Source organism: Bos indicus, chromosome 16 (assembly GCF_029378745.1).
Source record: "Bos indicus isolate NIAB-ARS_2022 breed Sahiwal x Tharparkar chromosome 16, NIAB-ARS_B.indTharparkar_mat_pri_1.0, whole genome shotgun sequence".
In the NCBI taxonomy this organism is placed as follows: Eukaryota; Metazoa; Chordata; class Mammalia; order Artiodactyla; family Bovidae; genus Bos; species Bos indicus.
In genome coordinates, this window is record NC_091775.1 from 35,602,874 (window position 1) to 35,626,061 (window position 23,188).

A 23,188-nucleotide genomic window follows, 5' to 3' on the forward strand; every position below is an offset into this window, starting at 1 on the left:
ACATTGTTTTAAATTGGCTGCCTAATATACAAATTCCAGATAATATACAAATACATACCAGATTAAACATATATAACTATTTCTCTATTATTGAACGTTTAAGCTATTTCTTTTTTTGGAAATGAATTCTCCTGCAGTTAATATTTCTGTGCAAACCATTGTTTTCTTTTTGCTCATTCACTCGGTATCCATTCTTAGAAATAGGGTTACAGGACTAGTCTGAACTAGTTTCTTAAAACAATCGGGTTTTGAGGGAACATGTAGAAAACTCTCATGCTTGCTACCTAGTTAAGCTGGGACCACTGGGAGAGAGGACTTGAAGGAATTTTGCTTCCATTCTCTGCAGGGCTCTCTGCTGGCTGAGAAGTGATTGTGGAAGAGCTGCAGTGTTGGGCACATCTTGGTATTCCTCCCTCGCCCCAGTCACATCACAGGCCACCATCTCCTGCAGTGCCATCCACACTCTTGCCCATACTGCTGAATGCTCTGCCAAGATTTCATGTTGTCCACCCACCTTTTGCAGCCAGACTGGACTCTGGAGCAGCCTTAAAGCTACTTCCTAGTACTGTAGGAATCCAGCTGCTCAGGTCCCTGTAATAAGTATTATTCTCCTGATACTAATTCCTTGCAATTTCCTGGCCCTTTACTGGTATGATGAGCCTATTCATCTCTCTTCATCTGTCCCTGACGGGGATGGCTTTGTTCATATCTAAGGGGTACATAATTATGAATAACCATCATTAGGCAAGGCCTTGATAATTAACTCTTCTGAATAATTAAATCTCTTAATGGGATGGATCCTGGACTGGCAGCCAGCATGCCTACATAGCAGATACTCTTTGCTGTTATCAAGCAGGTAATCATTGTTGCTCATCACCCAAAAAGTGGGCATTCTCAGCTAAGTTGTTGGGTCTGTGACACTGAGTTCCCAAAGCTATGATTGATCCATGACCACAAGACATTTGTGAACTGATGTAATGGCCAACATCTTGTGGCTTCACATCAGGAATTCTATATTCCATTGGCATGTTCTGAGAGCAGCCAAAGTCTCTGGCCACCATCCCCAACTCTACTCTTTTCTTCAGCCCACACCTAACCATCCAGTTCATTGCTGTGCTGTCTCATAATACCTGAGATCATCCCCCACCCCCCACCCCCGCTTTTTTTTCTTTTTTGACTTTAACTCTGCTGTAGCTCAGGTCACATTATCTCACACTAACCTTCTAATTTCCCTTTCAGCCTTCAGGCTTGCCCTGTAGTCCTTCTCCAGTTTAGAGTCAAGAGTTTTCTTTCAGAACAAAAATTTGACTATGCCCTTCTCTAGGTAAAATCTTGCAGGGGTCCACACTTCTTTTCAGACGATGTGTAGATGCTCTGCCCAGGCTTACCAGACCCTTCGTGATGTGCTCCTACTTAGGTCCCTGCCACAGACCTCCACCCAGAGTATTTTTTCTTTCTTCCTCCTTTTGAGGGAACTTTCCTTGCATGTCTCAGACTGGGTTATTAGTGTTCTTGCTATATTTCCTCTAGGCCTGTACCTTGTCCACCTACCATCTGACACATCGGGCTGTATTTTCTTTTTTTCATGTATCTCCTACACGTATTAAGGTCCCTGGTACATAGCATACATCCAGTAAATGAGTTTGCTCAAAAGACACTCTGCTTTGTCTTGAGAGTAGTTCAGTCACTCAGTCGTGTCCGACTCTTTGCGACCCCATGAATCGCAGCACGCCAGGCCTCCCTGTCCATCACAAACTCCTGGAGATCACTCAGACTCACGTCCATCGAGTCAGTGATGCCATCCAGCCATCTCATCCTCTGTCGTCCCCTTCTCCTCCTGCCCCCAATCCCTCCCAGCATCAGAGTCTTTTCCAATGAGTCAACTCTTTGCATGAGGTGGCCAAAGTACTGGAGTTTCAGCTTTAGCATCATTCCCTCCAAAGAAATCCCAGGGCTGATCTCCTTCAGAATGGACTGGTTGGATCTCCTTGCAGTCCAAGGGACTCTCAAGAGTCTTCTCCAACACCACAGTTCAAAAGCATCAATTCTTCGGCACTCAGCTTTCTTCAGAGTCCAACTCTCACATCCATACATGACCACTGCAGAAACCATAGCTTTGACTAGATGGACCTTTGTTGGCAAAGTAATGTCTCTGATTTTGAACATGCTATCTAGGTTGGTCATAACTTTCCTTCCAAGGAGTAAGCGTCTTTTAATTTCATGGCTGCAGTCACCATCTACAGTGATTTTGGAGCCCAGAAAAATAAAGTCTGACACTGTTTCCACTGTTTCCCCATCTATTTCCTATGAAGTGATGGGACCAGATGCCATGATCTTCGTTTTCTGAATGTTGAGCTTTAAGCCAACTTTTTCACTCTCCACTTTCACTTTCATCAAGAGGCTTTTTAGTTCCTCTTCACTTTCTGCCATAAGGGTGGTGGTGTCATCTGCATATCTGAGGTTATTGATATTTCTCCTGGCAATCTTGATTCCAGCTTGTGCTTCTTCCAGCCCAGCGTTTCTCATGATGTACTCTGCATATAAGTTAAATAAGCAGGGTGACAATATACAGCCTTGACGTACTCCTTTTCCTATTTGGAACCAGTCTGTTGTTCCATGTCCAGTTCTAACTGTTGCTTCCTGACCTGCATACAAATTTCTCAGGAGGCAGGTCAGGTGGTATGGTATTCCCATCTCTTGAAGAATTTTCCACAGTTTATTGTGATCCACATAGTCAAAGGCTTTGGCATAGTCAATAAAGAAGAAATAGATGTTTTTCTGGAACTGTCTGGCTTATTTGAAGATCCAGCAGATGTTGGCAATTTGGTCTCTGGTTCCTCTGTCTTTTCTAATACCAGCTTGAACATCTGGAAGTTCACGGTTCACATATTGCTGAAGCCTGGCTTGGAGAATTTTGAGCATTACTTTACTAGCATGTGAGATGAGTGCAATTGTGCAGCAATTTGAGCATTTTTGAGCAGCAATTCTTTGGCATTGCCTTTCTTTGGGATTGGAATGAAAACTGACCTTTTCCAGTCCTGTGGCCACTGCTGAGTTTTCCAAATTTGCTGGCATATTGAGTGCAGCACTTTCACAGCATCATCTTTCAGGATTTGAAATAGCTCAACTGGAATTCCATCACCTCCACTAGCTTTGTTCGTAGTGATGCTTTCTAAGGCCTACTTGAGAGTATTTGAGAGTAAAAGTTGACACTAACAAATATATGTCCGTCACATATCTGTGTTCAGACCTCTGGCAGACTTTGTATATTTCAGTAAATATAATAGATAAATAAGAAAATTTAGTAAGTGTTCTAAAGTGTAAACATCTGTTTTTCAGTAAATGTAATGCCCAAAATTTTTGATTGCACTGGGTCTTCGTTGCACTGCATGTGGGCTTTTTCTAGTTGCAATGAGTGGGGCTACTCTCTAGTTGGGGTGCACAGGCTTCTCCTTGTGGTGGCTTCTCTTGCCGTGGAGCATAGACTCTAGGGCACATGGGCTTCAGTAGTTGCAAAACACAGGCTCTAGGGCTTGGTTCAGTAATTGTGATGCATGGGCTTTGTTGCTCCAAGGCCTACAGAATCTCCCTGGGCCAGGCCTCAAACCTGTGTCCCCTGTATTGGCAGGCAGACTCTTTACCACTGGATGACCAGGAAAGTCCTGATTTAAACTTTTTATCCTGCGTGTGTGTTTGTACTTATATAATCGTAAGTAACACACACATGTTTTGGTGCCTTTGTTTCTTTGGGATGGGCCTCTAGATATGAGATTCCTGAGTGGAAGAAAAGCAGTATGTTAGAGTACTCTTTCCCAAAACTGGTGACAAGAGAATATGCTGCCCCTCATAAATTACTTCTCAATCTCTTTGAGTACAAAGAGAGATCTCCTTATTGCTTTGCATTGTGCTTTGCTTGTTGACATAAACATCTCTTTATGTTTGCTAGCCAGGTAGGCTTGTTCTTCTTAGACATTTTTTTTCCCTAATCCTTTCCACCAAGAAATTTAATACCACAGATATATTGCATATTTACTGTATGTGTATCTGTGTTTTATTAATAAAAAAGTGTAACTTTCATTTTCACATACATCTCTACTCTCACACAGGAAAGAATCAATTGTTAGCCCCTTTAGGGTAATAACACCCCTACAAGGAATGCATGTAATAGATTCTTAGTAGGCCTTCTCCTAAAATGTGTCTCTTCTAAGAATTCTTAATTAGCAAATACATCAAACACATATCCATATCACACTGCTAACCAATTATTTCTTCCCATCGTCTTCTTTCTTGGTTTTAGTGTTATTTACTATTTGGTTAGAGCCCTTCATTGCATATGTTCCCCATATGGGTTATATAGTAATACAGTCTCTAAACCTGTATATATCTGAAAATATTTTTTTCCTTCATGCCGGCAGTAAAATTCTTGACTAGGTAAAACACTCCTAGGCATCACCCTTTTTCTTCCATAGTCTCTCACCACCAAATGCTGGTTTAGTGTTGCCAACATTTAGCTCCATGCTAATCTGATCCATTTTCCTTAATAGTTACCTTTTTGTTTTGTTTTGTTTGGGGCCAGGAGTTTCTAAGAATTCCTCTCTTTCCTTGGTGTTGATTAATTTTACAGAATGTGCCTATATGTGACTTTCCACATTATCTTTGCCTCTGTCTTCAATTATCTTTTTGACACATAAATCTATTTCTTTTCTCAAGTTAGACACATTTTTTCTTCTTTTATTGCAAACCCCTTCTTTGTCTCTTTTTCTCTTCCAATACACCTATTAGCCACATGATGCGTGGGTGTGAGCTAATCACTACAGTTGTGTTTGACTCTTTGTGACCCCATGGACTGTAGCCCGCCAGGCTCCTCTGTCCGTGGGATTCTCCAGGCAAGAATACTGGAGTGAGTTGCCATGCCCTCCTCCAGGGGGATCTTCCCGATCCAGGGATTGAACCTGCACCTCTCATGTCTCCTGCATTGGCAGGTGGGTTCTTTACCACTAGGACCACCTGGGAAGCCCTAGCCACATGATATGTATCTTCAATTTATCCATCTCCCTTTTCTCCCCTTGTCACCATATGTTTCCATGTATGTGTGTGTGCCTGCTTGTCTGTGCTTTGATATATTTCTTCCATTTCATCTTTGGGCCACTGATTTGGGTCTCAACAGTATTCTTTAATTACTTTTCTAATTTAGCTCTAAAATTATAGAGTGTTAGTCCAGCCATGTCTGACTGTCTTTGAGTACTTGTATGTGTCTTAGCTCCACCTCCTGTCTTCCTGAGTGGCCAGTGCCCATTGTGTCCAAGCATCTCTCTTGATGGATCCTGTTAAGTGTGTTAGTGTTTGATTTTATCAGCTTATTAATGGCTTTCTTTCAGGTGAAGGAGGGGCTGTATTAGATGGTTAACCTGTCTATCACAGGTCAATTGAAGAACATCTTCCCTCCCCGCCGCCACCCGCTGTAATACTTCACATTCCCAGCCCCAGGCCTTGAGATTTGCCCCAGCTCCTGTGTAGTCTCCTGGAGAACAGGACCACTGGGTCACTCATGTTAGACAGAGACTGACTCTGAAGACATGTTGGTATCCAGAACCTGACTCTGCTGGTTATTAAATGCCTTCCAGCCCCAGAACTGCTTAGTTCAGAGGAGTTAGATATACTGGAGCTGGGAGGGAAAGGAGAGGAAGAGACTTGGATGTAACTTTCTTTCAGAATACCCCTTCTGAAAGAAAGAATACCTCTTTAACATAAAATGGTCATGTAGAGAAAATTATAGTAAATCAGCATATAGAAAATCAGCATATCACTTAAATTTCTTGGGCCTGAGTATCCTTATCTATATAGTGAGGAGATTGGTAGATCATTGATCTCAAAGGTATCTTCCAGCTCTGACATTCTCAATTTCAGTATTCTAATGATTCTGCATCATACCTCAGTATGATAAAGGGGTAAAGTTCAGTGGTTTTTTTACAGTTATTTTCTGTGGATCTCTGGGGAAATGCACAAGAGGACAGAGATGGATTGATGGAGATGCTTAGCTTAAGTTTTCATTTAAATGAAAAGTTTAACTGTTAAAACAAATTTGAAAACCATCACCATATTCTATATTATCTCCAGAATTAATCTTACAGAGCATGACTTTATTCTGATTTCTCTTTGGTATTTTTGTTTTTTCCCCTTCACATTTTTTGTGGAATTTTGTCCTGCCCATGAGTTGTTTTGGGTCAACAGAAATTGGCAGGATTTATAACTTCTATTCTCTTGGGTTAAGCAGTCTCTTCAGAGTCACAGAGGGGTTGAACTGGATCTCTGTCCTTGGGGTACCACTCCCTCCCTCTCCAGGACCGTACTGTCTATCATAAGGTTTTAGCAGATATTAAAAAAAAAAAAAAGGCTTAAAGTAGGTCAATGTGCCTGAGCCACTAGCTATCTTCAAGATGATTTATTTGAGTTTAAAATGTTGGCTGATGTTTCTCACTAGAAAGAGAAAGTCTTTAAACTACTGATGTTTAAAAGCCAAAGGGGCTTTTGTTATTTCTTTATGAAAACATGGTGAGTAAATTTAACTCAGAAAGCAATAGTCCTTACTGCAGATCTCAGGATAGAATAAGTGTTTAATACCTTTTGAAGTAATTATATTTTGAATGTCTTAGCAAAAACGTGTGGACTGGGAGGTAAGACACTGAAAACAGGAGAAATTTAATAGAAGTTCTGCCTAAAGCCCAGGTATAGAAATTCTACCCCAGCACAAGTTCATTACAAGTGAGCACTATAATTAAAAATTTTAAGAATCCTTGGTGTAAGTAATCAGCACATATGATAGGCTACCCACTCCAGTATTCTTGGGCTTCCCTGGTGGTTCATATGGTAATGGGTTCAATCCCTGGGTTGGGAAGATCCCCTGGAGAAGGGAAAAGCTACCCCATCAAATATTCTGGCCTGGAGAATTCCATGGACTGTATTGTCCATGGGGTCACAAAGAGTCAGACAGGGCTGAGGGAAAAGGGCTTCCCTGAGTTATCAGGGAAGTAAAAATAAGGTTTATTTAATGATAGTCTGCCACTATCTGTAGCTTTTGGAGTTTCAATTTTCATTCATGTTTGAGAGTTCTGGTCTTCATTTTAAATCTCACAAAAATCACACAGTGGGAATCACTTTAAGGCACACAGCCAGAAATACAGATAGGTTAGAAGATCTCCTGTGTTTTGTTTTTGCTAAATATATTGTTAACTAAGAACAACAACAACAAAAAAAGTTTGTTTAAAAATACTGGCTCACTAACCATGGGGACTCACAGAACACGCAAAGTACATATGCCCTTTCCCCGTGTGAAAGTGAAAAATACAAACATTTATGTGACTGTGAGATGACCGTGGGTCTAGGCTCTAGAAATCTGGGCTATGCAGACATCAGCCAGCCTTCAAGGGTGTGTGACAAGAGTATAGCAACTTGGCAGAGTGACACAGCTAAAAGAGAGGAGGTCATGCTGGTAGCAAGCAGCTCGGCAGAAAGCCCCACAAAGTCCCACCAAGGGCATCTTCCCTTACATCCAGTGTCGGAGCCTCTCACTGCCAAGCCCTCACTTCTCCATAGTAAATTTGAAATTTATATAGACCCTGAAGTCAGCAAATCAGTAACTGTTTCTTCCCTATCCGTCTCCCTCTGCCTCCTTAAATCTCTTTCTCTCTCTCTCCCTCTCCCCTCTTACTTCTTTATTTAAAAAGCAATTTGCAACTACCTAATGCCCTCATTCGACATCCCTTATAGGAAGACCTACTTTGTGGGGAGGCTGCCTCCAGGTTCTGCATGTAGAGTAATTTGGTCACTTTTTTTTCAGGCTTATTTGTTTCTCATAATTTTATTTATTTATTTATTTTTGGCTGTGCTGAGTCTTCATTGCTGCATGCAGGCTTTTCTCTACTTGGGGGAAATGGAGGCTACTCTCTAGTTGCTGTGTGCAGGCTTCTGATTGCAGTAGCTTCTCTTGTTGAAGAGGGTGGGCTCCAGGGCATGCAGGCTTCAGTAGCTGTGGCACGTGGGTTCAATAGTTGTGGTTCCCGGGCTCTCAAACAAGGCTCATTCTGTGGTGATCTTTCCCGACCAGGGATCAAAGTCGTGTCTCCTACATTGGCGGGTGGATTCTTTACCACTGAGCTGCCAGGGAAGCCCAAAGTTGGTCACTTTTGATGAGTTACACTTGGAGCAACCTTTACCAGCATGGTTAGACAAAAAAGGAAACTTCCATGCCTGGCACAGGGTGCAACTCTTCCATCCTCTAACATCTGGGGATTTCGGATCTTAGGCTATACTGCACCAGCTCCAGGCAGGAGATGGCTGGATTATGCCAGACACTCCTCCTGGCAGTCAGCTGGCACCCTAGCACAGGCATACCAGCCCTTCGCTCCTTCACATTCCAAAGCTTTAGGGTTTTGATCTTTGGTCTCTTTCTTTTCTAAGTCCCAATTGCAAGAATCACCGCTCTGCATTTACATTCCATCCATTTACCTTCTCAGTCTTCAAATTCTTTCTCCATAATCATTATCAATACTCTATTCTAATCAAAGCAAGATAAAACTTTACCACTTGGGGGCCATGAAGACCAAAGCCTTGTTGCCTGTTTAGCCTATGAGGGCATTTGAGTTTGTGGCCGAATAACACAAACCTGAAAAACCAATAAAGGAATACCAGTTCCCTCTTATGATAAGGAGAAGGAGTCTATGAAAACACTTTGGAGTCTATGAAAAGAGAAAATAAGCAGGATAATGTTGCAATCCACTCACCTGCGATGATGTAATGAACCCACCACTATGCAGTCTCCCTGAGATTGAGTAAAAAAAAATTTATTTTTTACTATAAAAATTATGTTTGTGAAATCTAATAAAGAAAACCTTTATTTTTTTCAGTTTTTTTTAGGCTAGGGTAATAATTATAGATTTCTAGTTGAATTCAATAAAACATAAATTTGAAATGAGAAAGTGAATTTAGGTAAAGCCCTGACAAGTAGTGAAAGTGAAAGTCACTCAGTTGTGTCCAACTTTTTGTGACCCCATGGACTATAGTCCATGGAATTCTCCAGGCCAGAATACTGGAGTGGGTAGCCTTTCCCTTCTCCAGCGAATCTTCTCAACCCAGGGATTGAACCCAGGTCTCCCACATTACAGGCGGATTCTTTACCAGCTAAGCCCCAAGAGAAACCTGGCAGGCTCCAGTCCGTGGGGTCACAAAGAGTTGAACATGACTGAGCGACTAACACTGGATAAGTAGTCATGATTCCACACATAATGGCTAACACTTACCTACTACTAACCCTTAATCCTCACAAAGACACTTTAAAGTAAATATTAATATTATCAACATTTCACTAAGGAAGAAAGTGAATTAAGAAACAATTTGTAAATTGGAAAATCAGCTGGAATCTGGGTCTTTCTGGGCCCAGTCACAACAGTTTAATATTCTCTGCCTCTTCATGTGTAGATACTTAAGAGTTCATGAAAAAGTAAAAAAAAAGAATAGATTTGCATTGTAGCATTGAAATGATTATTGCAATAATTGAGTTGCACAGTACTCAAAAAAACAATGTAATCTGTGTTTGTGCTACTCTCTATTTCTGTAAACTCTTTTGAAAAAAATTTCCATGAATACCAAGTGCTGAAGTGCTTGCCTTTTAAAATTTGAATGAATGGTTTTAATTTTCAATGTTTATTTATTCCTATTTAAAACAGCATAATTTTAGGTTTTCTGACTTTGGTTCTGAATGTTTTTTCTAGGGTCAACGTCTTTTCGAAAAGTTGCTCCAACTGACTTCTCAAAGTATTGAAATCAAGCTAGTGAGTGATGTAACAGCTGATTCAAAGGTATTAGAAGCCTTGAAATCAAAGGGTAAGGCCAAGGTTGACATGGTACTCTACCTCTGGGTGTTCTGTTCCAGTACATTCAATTCTATTTAGATTAGTACATGATTTCTTTATACACAATTTATTTATAATCAGCACACTTAGTACACTTCTTGTTTGTCCTTTGAAAAACAGACTGATTAAAGCCTTTAAATGAGAGAACTAATTAATCAATTCTTCTGGGATTTTTAAAATAGTGTTGTTGCATATTAGCTTATGCAAAGTACTCTACTGGCCATTAGATGATAATTAACTAGAAAGAAGAATCTTTCCCTCTGTAAACACTTCAGTGATATGATTAGAGAGAAGAGCCACTTCTTTTCAGAACAAACATTGGATTTCTGGTTTTCTCTTGACCATTAGATGGACATTCTCTTTGTGCTACATATATTGTTTGAAATAATATAGTCAGAGGTAGGAGTCTATGAGTCACTGCCTTATTCACGACTTTTAAGGTAATTCTGCAGGAGACCACCATTGGTTTGGTCACTTTACAATTTGCTTCACACTTTCTGAACACTGAGGATAATTATGAAATAAATTTCTTCATTTTGCTGTATCTTTACTAACTGAACTCTCACTTATAAAGAGTTTTTACTGATTTATAAAAAAATACATATATATATATATATATATTCTGAATTTGCTATGCAGACTGTAAGCCTGTGAACGACATATAATAAATGTCAGAAATTTATTATTAACAGAAATTATTAATAACAGAAATATTTTGATGAACCATTTGAAATTTGTGTTGGAATACTTTGCTTTGGGGTATCTTATTTTTTTAGGGAGAGTTCCTAGGCTTTTGGTAAAGTTCCAGGAAGGTTTGTCCTGAATAGTTCACAAAAGACAGGTCAATATAAGACTAGCCATGAGCAACGTCAGCTGTGAAGGAGTTTCTGAGGTTGGAAGTTAATTGAATCCATCCTTCCTCCCCTCCCCTGCCCTTGCCTCGGCAACCGCAGGCCTGTTCTCTGCGGCGGTAGGTGTCCATTGCATAGATAGGGTCGTTTGCGTCATAGTCCAGATTCTGCATGAGAGTGATATCGTGTGCTATTTGTCTTTTTCTTTCTGACTTCCTTCACTTAATATGATAATCTCTAGTTGCATCCAGGAATCCTAATGAGCATTCTTTTGGCATTTTCAGATCATTTTGGCTTCCTCACCACAAAGAATTTGCCAAACAGTAAATATTTAATTGGCATTTCCTTGTGATTAAATCTTACTCATTGAAGTCAGAACTTTAATATCTGAAATAAGAATATCGCACTTTCATTTTCCTTAATAACTATTTTAAAAATAAAACATTAATTATATTTTATTTCTCCATGATTATTTAATAACCTGTTGTAAAACAAGAAGTGAAAATTCACAATTATGTGTATTAAACATATCATTTATACTTTTCAAAACGGTTCAGATTTGGGGATCAGAAGGAAAGTTATGACCAACCTAGATAGCATATTCAAAACCAGAGACATTACTTTGCCAATAAAGGTTCGTCTAGTCAAGGCTATGGTTTTTCCTGTGGTCATGTATGGATGTGAGAGTTGGACTCTGAAGAAGGCTGAGCGCCTAAGAAATTATGCTTTTGAACTGTGGTGTTGGAGAAGACTCTTGAGAGTCCCTTGGACTGCAAGGAGATCCAACCAGTCCATTCTGAAGGAGATCAGCCCTGGGATTTCTTTGGAGGGAATGATGCTAAAGCTGAAACTCCAGTACTTTGGCCACCTCATGTGAAGAGTTGACTCATTGGAAAAGACTCTGATGTTGGGAGGGATTGGGGGCAGGAGGAGAAGGGGACGACAGAGGATGAGATGGCTGGATGGCATCACTGACTCGATGGACGTGAGTCTGAGTGAACTCCGGGAGTTGGTGATGGACAGGGAGGCCTGGCGTGCTGCGATTCATGTGGTCGCAAAGAGTCGGACACGACTGAGCAACTGATCTGATCTGATCTGAAGCTTTTCATAGTAACTAGTCTGATAAAACTCTAAAATATTACTTGAAAAAGAAAATATGGCTTTAACTAGGATAAAATATTTTGAATTCAGGTTTACAAGCATATAATATATATATATATATATTTCATCACTTCTCTGGGGTTCAGTGTGCAGTGAGCAATTTTTTTGGTCAGAAATCCCCTGTCATAACAAATAGATTTAACAAACTCAACTTATGTAAAGCTACCTGTGTTCTCTTCATATATCTATAAAAAGATGTCCCTAATTGATTATGTAGTGTAAGAATAGTTGAAGACAGACCGGAAAGACCATCCGTGAATTAATTATCCTGCCTATATAGAAGAGCAGTAACCACTGAAGAAAACTGATTAGTTGTTACTAGCCAGCTTAATTTATTCAAAGCCTCTGTTATTTTATTGCATACTAAACTAGTGAATTAGTTGGAGAAGGCAATGGCACCCCACTCCACTCCACTCCAGTATTCTTGCCTAGAAAATCCCAAGGGCGGAGGAGCCTGGTAGGCTGCAGTCCATGGGGTCGCTAAGAGTCCGACACGACTGAGCCACTTCACTTTCACTTTTCACTTTCATGCATTGGAGAAGGAAATGGCAACCCACTCCAGTGTTCTTGCCTGGAGAATCCCAGGGACGGGGGAGCCTGGTGAGCTGCATCTATAGGGTCACACAGAGTCGGACACGACTGAAGTGACTTAACATGAATGCACATGCATGCAATCAACAAATAAAATTATATATATTTAAATGGTACAATGTGGTGATTTGATACATTGATGTTCTGAAATGATGACCACATTAAGGTTAATTAATCACCTTACACGGTTATCTTTTTTTTTCTATTTTGTGGTGAGAACTCTTAAGATTTACTGTCTTTACCAAATTTCAAGCGTGCAATACAGTATTATTACCTGTAGTCACTATGCTGTACATTAGATCTATAGAACTTACTCATATTTTTTAATTGAAGTCCGGTTGATTTACAATGTTGTGTTAATTTCTGCTGTACAACAAAGTGATTCAGTCATGCATATATGTACATTCTTTTTGTATTCTTTTCTATTATGATTTATCATAGGGTATTGAATATAGTTTCCTGTGATATATAGTAGAACCTTGTTTATCCATTCTATATATAATAGCTTACATCTGCTCCACTCCATCCCTGTCCCAACCCCACTTCCCCCTTGGCAACCACAACTCTGTTCTGTATGACTGTGAGTCTATTTCTGTTTCATAGATAAGATCATTTGTGTCATTCTTGAGATTCCACATACAAGTGATATCATATAGTATTCGTCTTTTTCTTTCTGACTTCACTTAGTTGATATTATCTAGTTGTAGCCATGGTTGCTGCAAATGGCATTATGTCATTCTTTTTCATGGCTGAGTACTGTTCCTTTGTATATATGTACCACATCTTCTTTATCCACTCATCTATTGGTGGGCATTAGGTTGTTTTCATGTTTTGTCTATTGTGAACGGTGCTGCTATAAGCATAGGAATGCATGCCATTTTTTGAATTATTGTTTTGTCTGGGTATATATGCCCAGGAGTGGGATTTCTGGATCATATGGCAATTCTATTTTTAGTTTTCTGAGGAACGTCTGTACTGTTTTCCATAGTGGCTGCACCAGCTTACATTCATACATTACAGTTCATACATCCTGTGAACAGTATAGGAGGATTCCCTTTGCTCCATACCCTTTCCAGCATTTGTTATTTGTAGATATTTTAATGATGTCCACTCTGAGTGGTGTGAGGTGGTACCTCAAATGTAGTTTTGATTTGAACTCTCTAGTAATTAGTGGTGTTGAGCATCTTTTCATTGACCATCTGAATTTCTTTTTGGAGAAATGTATATTTAGGTCTTCTGCCCATTTTTAAATTTTTTTTTCATTGCTGTTGTTATTGAATTTTATGAGCTATTTATTTTGGAAATTAAGTTTTATGAGCTATAAAGTTTTATGAGCTATATTTTGGAGATTAAGTTCTTGTTGGTTGCATCATTTGCCAGTATTTTCTCTCATTCTTTTCATTTTGTTTATGGTTTTCTTTACTGTGCAAAAGCTTGTAAATTTGATTAGGTCCCATTTTTTAATTTTTGCTTTTATTTCCACTGCCTTGGGAGACTGACCTAAGAAAACATTGGTATAATTTATCTCAGAGAATGTTTTGCCTATGATTTCCTCTAGGAGTTTAATGGTGCCATGTCATATTTATGTTGTTAAGCCCTTTTGAGTTTATTTTTGTGTATGGTGTGATTTTTGTGTTTTGATTCACAAGTACCTGTCCAATTTGCCCAACATCACTTGCTGAAGAGACGTTTTCCCATTGTATATACTTACCTCCTTTGTCAGAGATTAATTGACTCTAAGTGTGTGGGTTTATTTCTGAGTTCTCTGTTTTTGTGCCAGTGCTACACCATTTTGATTACTACATCTTTGTATTTCACAGCATTGTCTGAAGTCTGAGAGGGTTCTGCCTCCTGCTTTAGAACTTACTCATCACCGAGGACTTCCCAGGTGGCGATAGGGGTAAAGAACCTGCATGCCAATGCAGGAGACATAAGAAACAAGGTTTGAATCCCTGATTCCAGAAGATCCCCAGGAGGAGGGCATGGCAACCTACTCCAGTATTCTTGCCTGGAGAATCCCATGGACAGAGGAGCCTGGAGGGCTACAGTCCATAGGGTCACAAAGAGTCGGACACAACTGAAGTGACTTAGCACATATGGATGCATCTTATAACTGAAAGGTTGCACCCTTTGACCACCATCCCCCTATTTCTCCCAAACACACTCCCCCAGTCCCTGGTACCTATTGTTCTACTGTCTGTTTCTATGAATTTGACTTTTTATTTATTTATTTCTTTTAGGTTCCAGAGTTAAGTGAGACAACATAGTATTTGTCTTTCTCACTCTGGCTTATTTCAGTCAGAATAATGTCCTCTAGGTTCATCTGTGTGGTTGCAAGTAGCAGTCTGCTGTTACTCAGCAGACTGAGTAACAGTTACTCATGGCCGAGTAACACATTCCATTGTGTGTGTGTGTGTATGTATGCATGCACACATCTTCTTTCTCCAGTCATCCACTAACAGACTCTTAGGTTTGATATATCTTTGTTAATGTGAATACTGCAACAATGAACATGGAAGTGCAGATATCTCTTAAGATATTGATTTTTGTTTCTTTTGGATATGTACCCAGAAGTGGGACTGCTGAATCATATGTTGGCTTTATTTTATGTTTATTTTATTTTATTTTTTTTACGTTTATTTTTAGAAACCTCCATACTGTTTTCCATAGTGGTTGTACCAATTTACAATCCAACCAACAGTACAAAAAGGGTTCCCCTTTCTCTACATCCTCACCAACACCTATCTCTTAGCTTTTTTATAAGAGCCATCTTAATGCATGAAGTGACATCGCCTTGTGGTTTTGATTTTAATTTCCTTCATGATTAGCAGTGTTGAGCATCTTTTCAGGTTCACTTCAGTTCAGTTCAGTGACTGAGTCATGTCTGACTTTTTGTGACCCCATGGATTGCAGCATGCCGGGCTTCCCTGACCATCACCAATTCCCAGAGCTTACTCAAACTCATGTGCATAGAGTCAGTGATGCCATCCAATCATCTCACCCTCTGTTGTCCCCTTTTCCTCCTGCCTTTAATCTTTCCCAGCATCAGGGTCTCTTCAAATGAGTCAGTTCTTTGTATCAGGTAGCTAAAGGATCGGAGTTTCACCTTCAGCATCACTCCTTCCAATGAATATTCAGGACTGATTTCCTTTAGGATGGACTAGTTGGATCTCCTTGCAGTCCAAGGGACTCTCAAGAGTCTTCTCCAACACCACAGTTCAAAAGCATCAATTCTTCAGCGCTCAGCTTTCTTTATGGTCCAACTCTCACATCCATACATGACTATGGGAAAAACCATAGCTTTGACCAGACGGACCATTGTTGGCAAAATAATGTCTCTGCTTTTTAATATGCTGTCTAGGTTGATCATAGCTTTTCTTCCAAGGAGCAAGTGTGTTTTAATTTTATGGCTGCAGTCACCATCTGCAGTGATTTTGGAATCAAAAAAATAAATAAATAAAGTCTCTCACTGTTTCCACTGTTCCCCCATCTGTTTGCCATAAAGTGATGGGAATGGATGCCGTGATCTTAGTTTTCGGAATGTTGAGCTTTAAGCCAACTTTTTCACTCTGCTCTTTCACTTTCATCAAGAGGCTCTTTAGTTCTTCTTCACTTTCTGCCATAAAGGTTGTGTCATCTGCATATCTAAGATTATTGATATTTCTCCCAGCAATCTTGATTGGTACCTGTTAACAATTTATATGTCTTCTTTAGAGAAATCTCTATTCAGGTCTTTTGCCTATTTTTTATTCAGGTTATTAGTTTTGTTTTTTTTTTTTTTAACTGAGTTGTGTGAGTTTCTTATTTATGTATTTTATTGGATATATGGTTTGCAAATATTCTCTCCCATTCTTTAGGTTGCGTTTCCATTTTGTTGATTGTTTTCTTTGTGAAAGGAAGCTTTTTAGTTTGATGCTGACACACTTGTTTATTTTGTTTCTGTTGCCTGGCTTTTGGTGTCATATTAAAAAAAAAATCATTGGCCAGACCAATGTCAGGATGATTTTTTCTATGTTATCTCCAGAGAGTTTGACAGTTGCAGATCTTACATTTAAGTCTCTAATCCATTTTGAGTTAATTTTTGTGAGTCGTGTATGATAGAAGTCCAGTTTCATTCTTTTGATAACACCTCTATTTTTAATTTTATATTCTGATTTTCTTTTAGCCACATTATTAAAAAAGAAGGAGGGGATGCTGTGTTCATTTTATCGCATTCTAAGTGTGATTCTTACCAACAGTTATTTGAATTCAAGAAAGCTATATTCATTCATCATAGATTTTTCTATTTTCACATTCATGGATTAGGTTTCCAAAACTTAAAAGGAATATACATGCCTAACTATGAGAATAGGGGCATTTATAAATTTTAAAATTAATACAGGCTGCTCCCATTCCAACTTGGAAATTTTACACAGTAATTTTTTTAACTGCTTGCTCCTTAATTAGAGATCTCAAAAATAATTTGAGATTTTTATGCTTATTGAGGCTTTTTTACTTAGGTTTTCTGGTTTATAATTATTCCAAAGCCTAGTTGTACAAGTAGGTATGGTTGTATCTGTTAATTTCAGGTAAGCTTAACAAGTGTATTTTATTAACTTCTCCAAAGAAAACTTTATATTATTCTGGCTTTCATTTCCACCCTTTGAGAAGCTGCCAATATTGAAAAACCTTAAAGTTTTGTAAGGTCTTTTGTTGCCAAAAGGAAGGACTGTCCTAGTGAATACTTCAGGGTGGGGTCTTTCGGTAGAAGAGCAGGTTAAGCTGATCTGGTAATAACTGAGATAAAAGTCAAGGTGCCCTTGCTGTCACCCAGGTATGTTTTCATTTCACACCTTCTCAACGTGGTTACCAGTTTTGCTTATGCTTGGGTGCATAAAGACTGGTGCCTTTGTTTTATTTACAGCAGACAAAATTCATTGTAAGGAATCTGTCTTCTACCTTTCTTTACAGAATACAAGCAAGGCAGGAGCTTCTTTGAATGCATTGCTTCTTAATGATAATTAGAATAGTAATTAGCATAGTATTTAGGAGCTTATACTTGAGGTCATATAGACTTGTGTTAGAAATCTGGACTTGTCATTTATTGGTTGTCTGAGGAGGCCTTACAAATATCTGAGAAAAGAACAGAAGTGAAAGGAAAAGGGGTAAAGGAAAGATATACCATTTGGATACAGAGTTCCAAAGATTGGCAAGGAGAGATAAGAAAGCCTTCCTAAGTGATTAATGTAAAGAATAGAGGAAAACAATAGAATGGGAAAGACTAGAGAGCTCTTCAAGAAAATGAGAGATACCAAGGAAACATTTCGTGCAAAGATGGGCTCAATAAAGGACAGAAATGGTATGAACCTAACAAAAGTAGAAGATACTAAGAAGAGGTGGCAAGAATACACAGAAGAACTATACAAAAGAGAACTTAATGATCCAGATAGCCACAATGGTCTGATCACTCACCTAGAACCAGACATCCTGGACTATGAAGTCAAGTGAGGCTTAGGAAGCATCACTACGAATAAAGCTAGTGGAGGTGAGGGAATTCCAGTTGAGCTATTTCAGATCCTAAGATGATGCTGTGCAAGTACTGCAGTCAATATGCCAATGAATTTGGAAAACTCAGCAGTGGCCACAGGACTGGAAAATGCCAGTTTTCATTCCAGTCCCAAAAGGCAATGCCAAAGAATGCTCAAACTGCCGCACAATGGCACTCATCTAACACACTAGCAAAGTAATGCTCAAATTCTCCAACCTAGGCTTCAAAAGTATGTGAACTGAGAAATTCCAGATGTTCAAGCTGGGTTTAGAAAAGGCAGAGGAACCAGAGATCAAATTGCCAACATCCATTAGATCTTCTAAAAAGCAAGAGAGTTCCAGGAAAACATCTACTTCTGCTTCATTGATTACACTAAAGCCTTTGTGTGGATCACAACAAACTGGAAAATTCTTCAAGAGATGGGAATACCAGACCACCTGATCTGCCTCCTGAGGAATCTTTATGCAGGTCAAGAAGCAACAGTTAGAAACAGACATTGAACAACAGACCAGTTCCAGATTGGGAAAGGAAAACATCAAGGCTGTATATTGTCACCCTGCTTATTTAACTTATATGCAGAGTACATCATGTGAAGTGCTGGCTGGATGAAGCACAAGCTGGAATCAAGATTGCTGGGAGAACTATCAATAACCTCAGATATGCAGATGACACCACTCTTATGGCAGAAAGTGAAGAGGAACTAAAGATCCTCTTGATGAAGGTGAAAGAAAAGAGTGGAAAAGTTGGCTTAAAACTTGACATTCAAAAAACAAAGACGATGGCATCTGGTCACATCAGTTCAGTTCAGTTCAGTCACTCAGTCGTGTCCGACTCTTTGTGACCCCATGGACCTCAGCACGCAGGCTTCCCTGTCCATCACCAACTCCTGGAATTTACTCAAACTCATCTACATTGACTGGGTGATGCCATTCAACCATCTCATCCTCTGTCGTCCCCTTCTCCTCCCGCCATCAATCTTTCCCAGCATCAGGGTCTTTTTAAATGAGTCAGTTCTTTCACATCAGGTGGCCAAAGTATTGGAATTTCACCTTCAGCAACAGTCCTTCCAATGAATATTCAGGACTGATTTCCTTTAGGATGGACTGGTTGGATCTCCTTGCAGTCTAAGGGATTCTCAAGAGTCTTCTCCAACACCACAGTCAAAAGCATCAATTCTTCAGCTCTCAGCTTTCTTTATAGTCCAACTCTCACACCCATACATGACTACTGGAAAAACCATAGCCTGACTAGATGGATCTCTGTTGGCAGAGTAACCTCTCTGCTTTTCAATATGCTGTCTAGGTTGATCATAACTTTTCTCCCAAGAAGCAAGCGTCTTTTAATTTCATGGCTGCAGTAACCATCTGCAGTGATTTTGGAGCTCAAAAAAAATAAAATCTGCTACTGTTTCCACCGCTTCTCCATCTATTTGCCATAAAGTTATGGGACCAGATGCCTTGATCTTTGTTTTCTGAATGTTGAGTTTTAAGCCAACTTTTTCACTCAGCTCTTTCACTTTCATCCAGAAGCTCTTTAGTTCTTCTTTCACTCTCTGCCATAATGGTGATCTTATCTGCATATCTGAGGTTAATGATATTTCTCCCAGCAATCTTGATTCCAGCTTGTGCTTCATCCAGCCCAACATTTCTCCTGATGTACTCTGCATATAAGTTAAATAAGCAGGGTGACAGTATACAGCCTTACAGCCTTGACATACTCCTTTTCCTATTTGGAACCAGTCTGTTCTTCCATGTACGGTTCTAACTGTTGCTTCCTGACCTGCATATAGGTTTCTCAGGAGGCGGTGCTGGTCTGGTATTCCCATCTCTTGAAGAATTTTCCACAGTTTATTGTGATCCACACAGTCAAAGGCTTTGGCATAGTCAATAAAGCAGAAAGAGATGTTTTTCTGGAACTCTCTTGCTTTTTCCATGATCCAGCAGATGTTGGCAATTTGATCTCTGGTTCCTCTGCCTTTTCTAAAAGCAGCTTGAACATCTGGAAGTTCACGGTTCACGTATTGCTGAAGCCTGGCTTGGAAAATTTTGAGCATTACTTTACTGGCGTGTGACATGAATGCAATTGTGGAGTAGTTTATACCTTCTTTGGCACTGCCTTTCTTTGGGATTGGAAAGAAAACTGACCTTTTCCAGTCCTGTGGCCACTGCTGAGGTTTCCAAGTTTGCTGGCATACTGACTGCAGTACTTGAATAGCATCATCTTTTAGGATTTGAAATAGCTCATCACCTCCACTAGCTTTGATTGTAGGGATGCTTCCTAAAGCCCACTTGACTTCACATTTCAGAATGTTTGGCTCTAGGTGAGTGATCACACCATCGTGATTATTTGGGTTGTGAAGATCTTTTTTGCACAGTTCTTCTATGTATTCTTGTCACCTCTTCTTAATATCTCCTGCTTCTGTTAGTCCATACCATTTCTGTCTTTCTTGAGCCCATTTTTGCATGAAATGTTCCCTTGATATCTCTTAATTTTCTTGAAGAGATCTCTAGTCTTTCCCATTCTATTGTTTTCCTCTCTTTCTTTTCATTGATCGCTGAGGAAGTCTTTCTTATCTCTCCTTGCTATTCTTTGGAACTCTGCATTCAGATGCATATATCTTTTCTTTTCTCCTTTGCTTTTCACTTCTCTTCTTTTCACAGCTATTTGTAAGGCCTCCTCAGACAGCCATTTTGCTTTTTTGCATTTCTTTTTCTTGGCGATGGTCTTGATCCCTGTCTCCTATACAGTGTCACAAACCTCTGTTCATAGTTCATCAGGCACTCTGTCTATCAGATCTAGCCCCTTAAATCTATTTGTCACTTCCACTGTATAATCATAAGGGATTTGATTTAGGTCATACCTAAATGGTCTAGTGGTTTTCCCTACTTTCTTCAATTTAAGTCTGAATTTGGCAATAAGGCATTAATGATCTGAGCCACAGTCAGCTCTCAGTCTTGTTTTTGCTGACTGTATAGAGCTTCTCCATCTTTGGCTGCAAAGAATATAATCAATTTGATTTCAGTGTCAGCCATCTGGTGATATCCCTGTGTAGAGTCTTTTCTTGTGTTGTTGGAAGAGGGTGTTTGCTATGACCAGTGCATTCTCTTGGCAAAACTCCATTAGCCTTTGCCCCGCTTCATTCTGTACTCCAAGGCCAAATTTTATTGTTACTCCAGGTATTTCTTGACTTCCTACTTTTGCATTCCAGTCCCTGGCCCCATCACTTCATAGCAAATAGATGAAGAGACAATGGAAACAGTGAGAAACTTTATTTTCTTGGGCTCCAAAATCACTGCAGATGGTGACTGGAGCCATAAAATTAAAAGATACTTGCTCCTTGGAAGAAAAGCTGTGCTAACCTAGATAGCTTATTAAAAAGCAGAGATATTACTTTGTCAACAAAGGTACGTCTAGTCAAAGCTACGGTTTTTCCAGTAATCATGTATGGATGTGAGAATTGGACCATAAAGAAGGCTGAGCACTAAAGAATTGATGCTTTTGAACTGTGGTGTTGGAGAAGACTCTTGAGAGTCCCTTGGACTGCAAGGAGATCCAACCAGTCCATCCTTAAGGAAATCAGTCCTGAATATTCATTGGAAGGACTGTTGCTGAAGGTGAAACTCCAATACTTTGGCCACCTGATGTGAAGATCCAGCTCATGAGAAAAGACCCTGATGCTGGGAAAGATTGAAGGCAGGAGGAGAAGGGGTGACAGAGGACAGGATGTTTAGATGGCATCACTGACTCAAAGGGCATGAGTTTGAGCAAGCTCTGGGGGTTGGTGAAGGACAGGGAAGCCTGGCGTGATGCAGTCCTTTGGGTCTCAAAGATTTGGACACAACTGAGTGACTGAACAATAACATTTACTGTGTTATGTAGCATTGGCCAAATTGCTCACTTTCTCTGAACCTCAATGTCTTTTTCAATAAAATCAGGATAATGTTAACTTTTTGAGGGCTGTGTGCTGTTTTCTCAGTTGCTTTCAGTCATGTCCAATTCTGTCACCCCATGGCTCCTCTGCCAGGGATTTTCTGGCAGGATTTTCTTCTCCACGTCGGGCTCCTCTGTCCATGGAATTTTCCAGGCAAGAATACTGGAGTGGGTTGCCATTTCCTCCTTTAGGGGATCTTCCTGACCCAGGGATTGAAGCTGCATCTCCCTTGTCTCCTGTGTTGCAGGCATATTCTTTACCTGCTAACTCATCAGGAGAAATAAATAAAAAGCATCAGAGGCAGGTATATAGCTCATAGTAAACAGTTAATCAATGACATCCAACTCTAGCCTCTGTCTCTTACCCAGGTATGTTTTTGTGTGTGTGTGTGTGTTTGACCTGTGAGCCCCTAAGTTCAGACAGACAGAATTCATTCACTTTCCTAAAGCACATACCCAGCACTGTGATATTTCTGATAGGAAGACCTTGTTCTTATCATATGATGCAAGTCATCCTTGGGAATGCAGCTGATGTATTTGCCTTTATGCCTGTGCAATAACTCAATTTGTGATAGAAAATTTTCAGCTGATAACGCCAAACCCACCCCATCTGTATTTTTAGTCTCTTTTCAATCTACTCAGATAGGTTGCAATTCCATATGTTTAAACTTTAAGAAGGGGTCATCTGATGCATATAATGTAATTGTATCAGTCATACATTTGCTCTAAAATATAAAAACTTGTGCTGAAGCTTTTGTCTCTAATACATAAGAATGTTGACAGATACAGCATTTTTAAGGGAAGTTTTATGCATATTGAGCTTTGTGATGTTATAAAAGTAAGAAGATTGTATCTATTCAATCTAGTGATGACTTTATGCATTTCTATTAAATAGATACTAGAATTTGGAGAGGATATCCTTTAAGAGATATAAAAAAATAGGAATTTATATAAGTATAAACAAAGGAATAAATTTAAAAGTTCCTGAAAGCCATCTGACTCCTAGGGATCCTGTGACCATCATCTCCAGCCATTCATGTATCAGTTCTCCGAAGGAGACCAAAACACAGGTTTTCCTCTTTGGTCTGCTACTCACTGACTTTGAGCAGTACCTGCTGTGTTTCAAGTAGCCATGTAGAGACTAGTCATTGCATACACAAGTGAATGATGTCTTTTACTTCTGTGACTTTTTTTCTGTGTTCAATCTTAACATCCTAAAT

General features: G+C 39.6%; 1 protein-coding gene across 5 annotated transcripts in view; it reads left to right on the forward strand.

Annotated features, from left to right (window-relative positions):
• Window positions 1–23,188, forward strand: part of PLD5 (phospholipase D family member 5) — a 424,183-nt gene that overhangs the window by 277,877 nt on the left and 123,118 nt on the right. For 4 of the 5 annotated variants that reach the window (XM_070768103.1, XM_070768106.1, XM_070768105.1 and 1 more), the window contains exon 4: window positions 9,768–9,879. In XM_070768103.1, the coding sequence (XP_070624204.1) occupies window positions 9,768–9,879 (112 nt within the window). Of the gene's footprint in view, window positions 1–9,765; window positions 9,880–23,188 lie in introns of those variants that run through there. The other variant, XM_070768107.1, reaches the window with a different exon arrangement.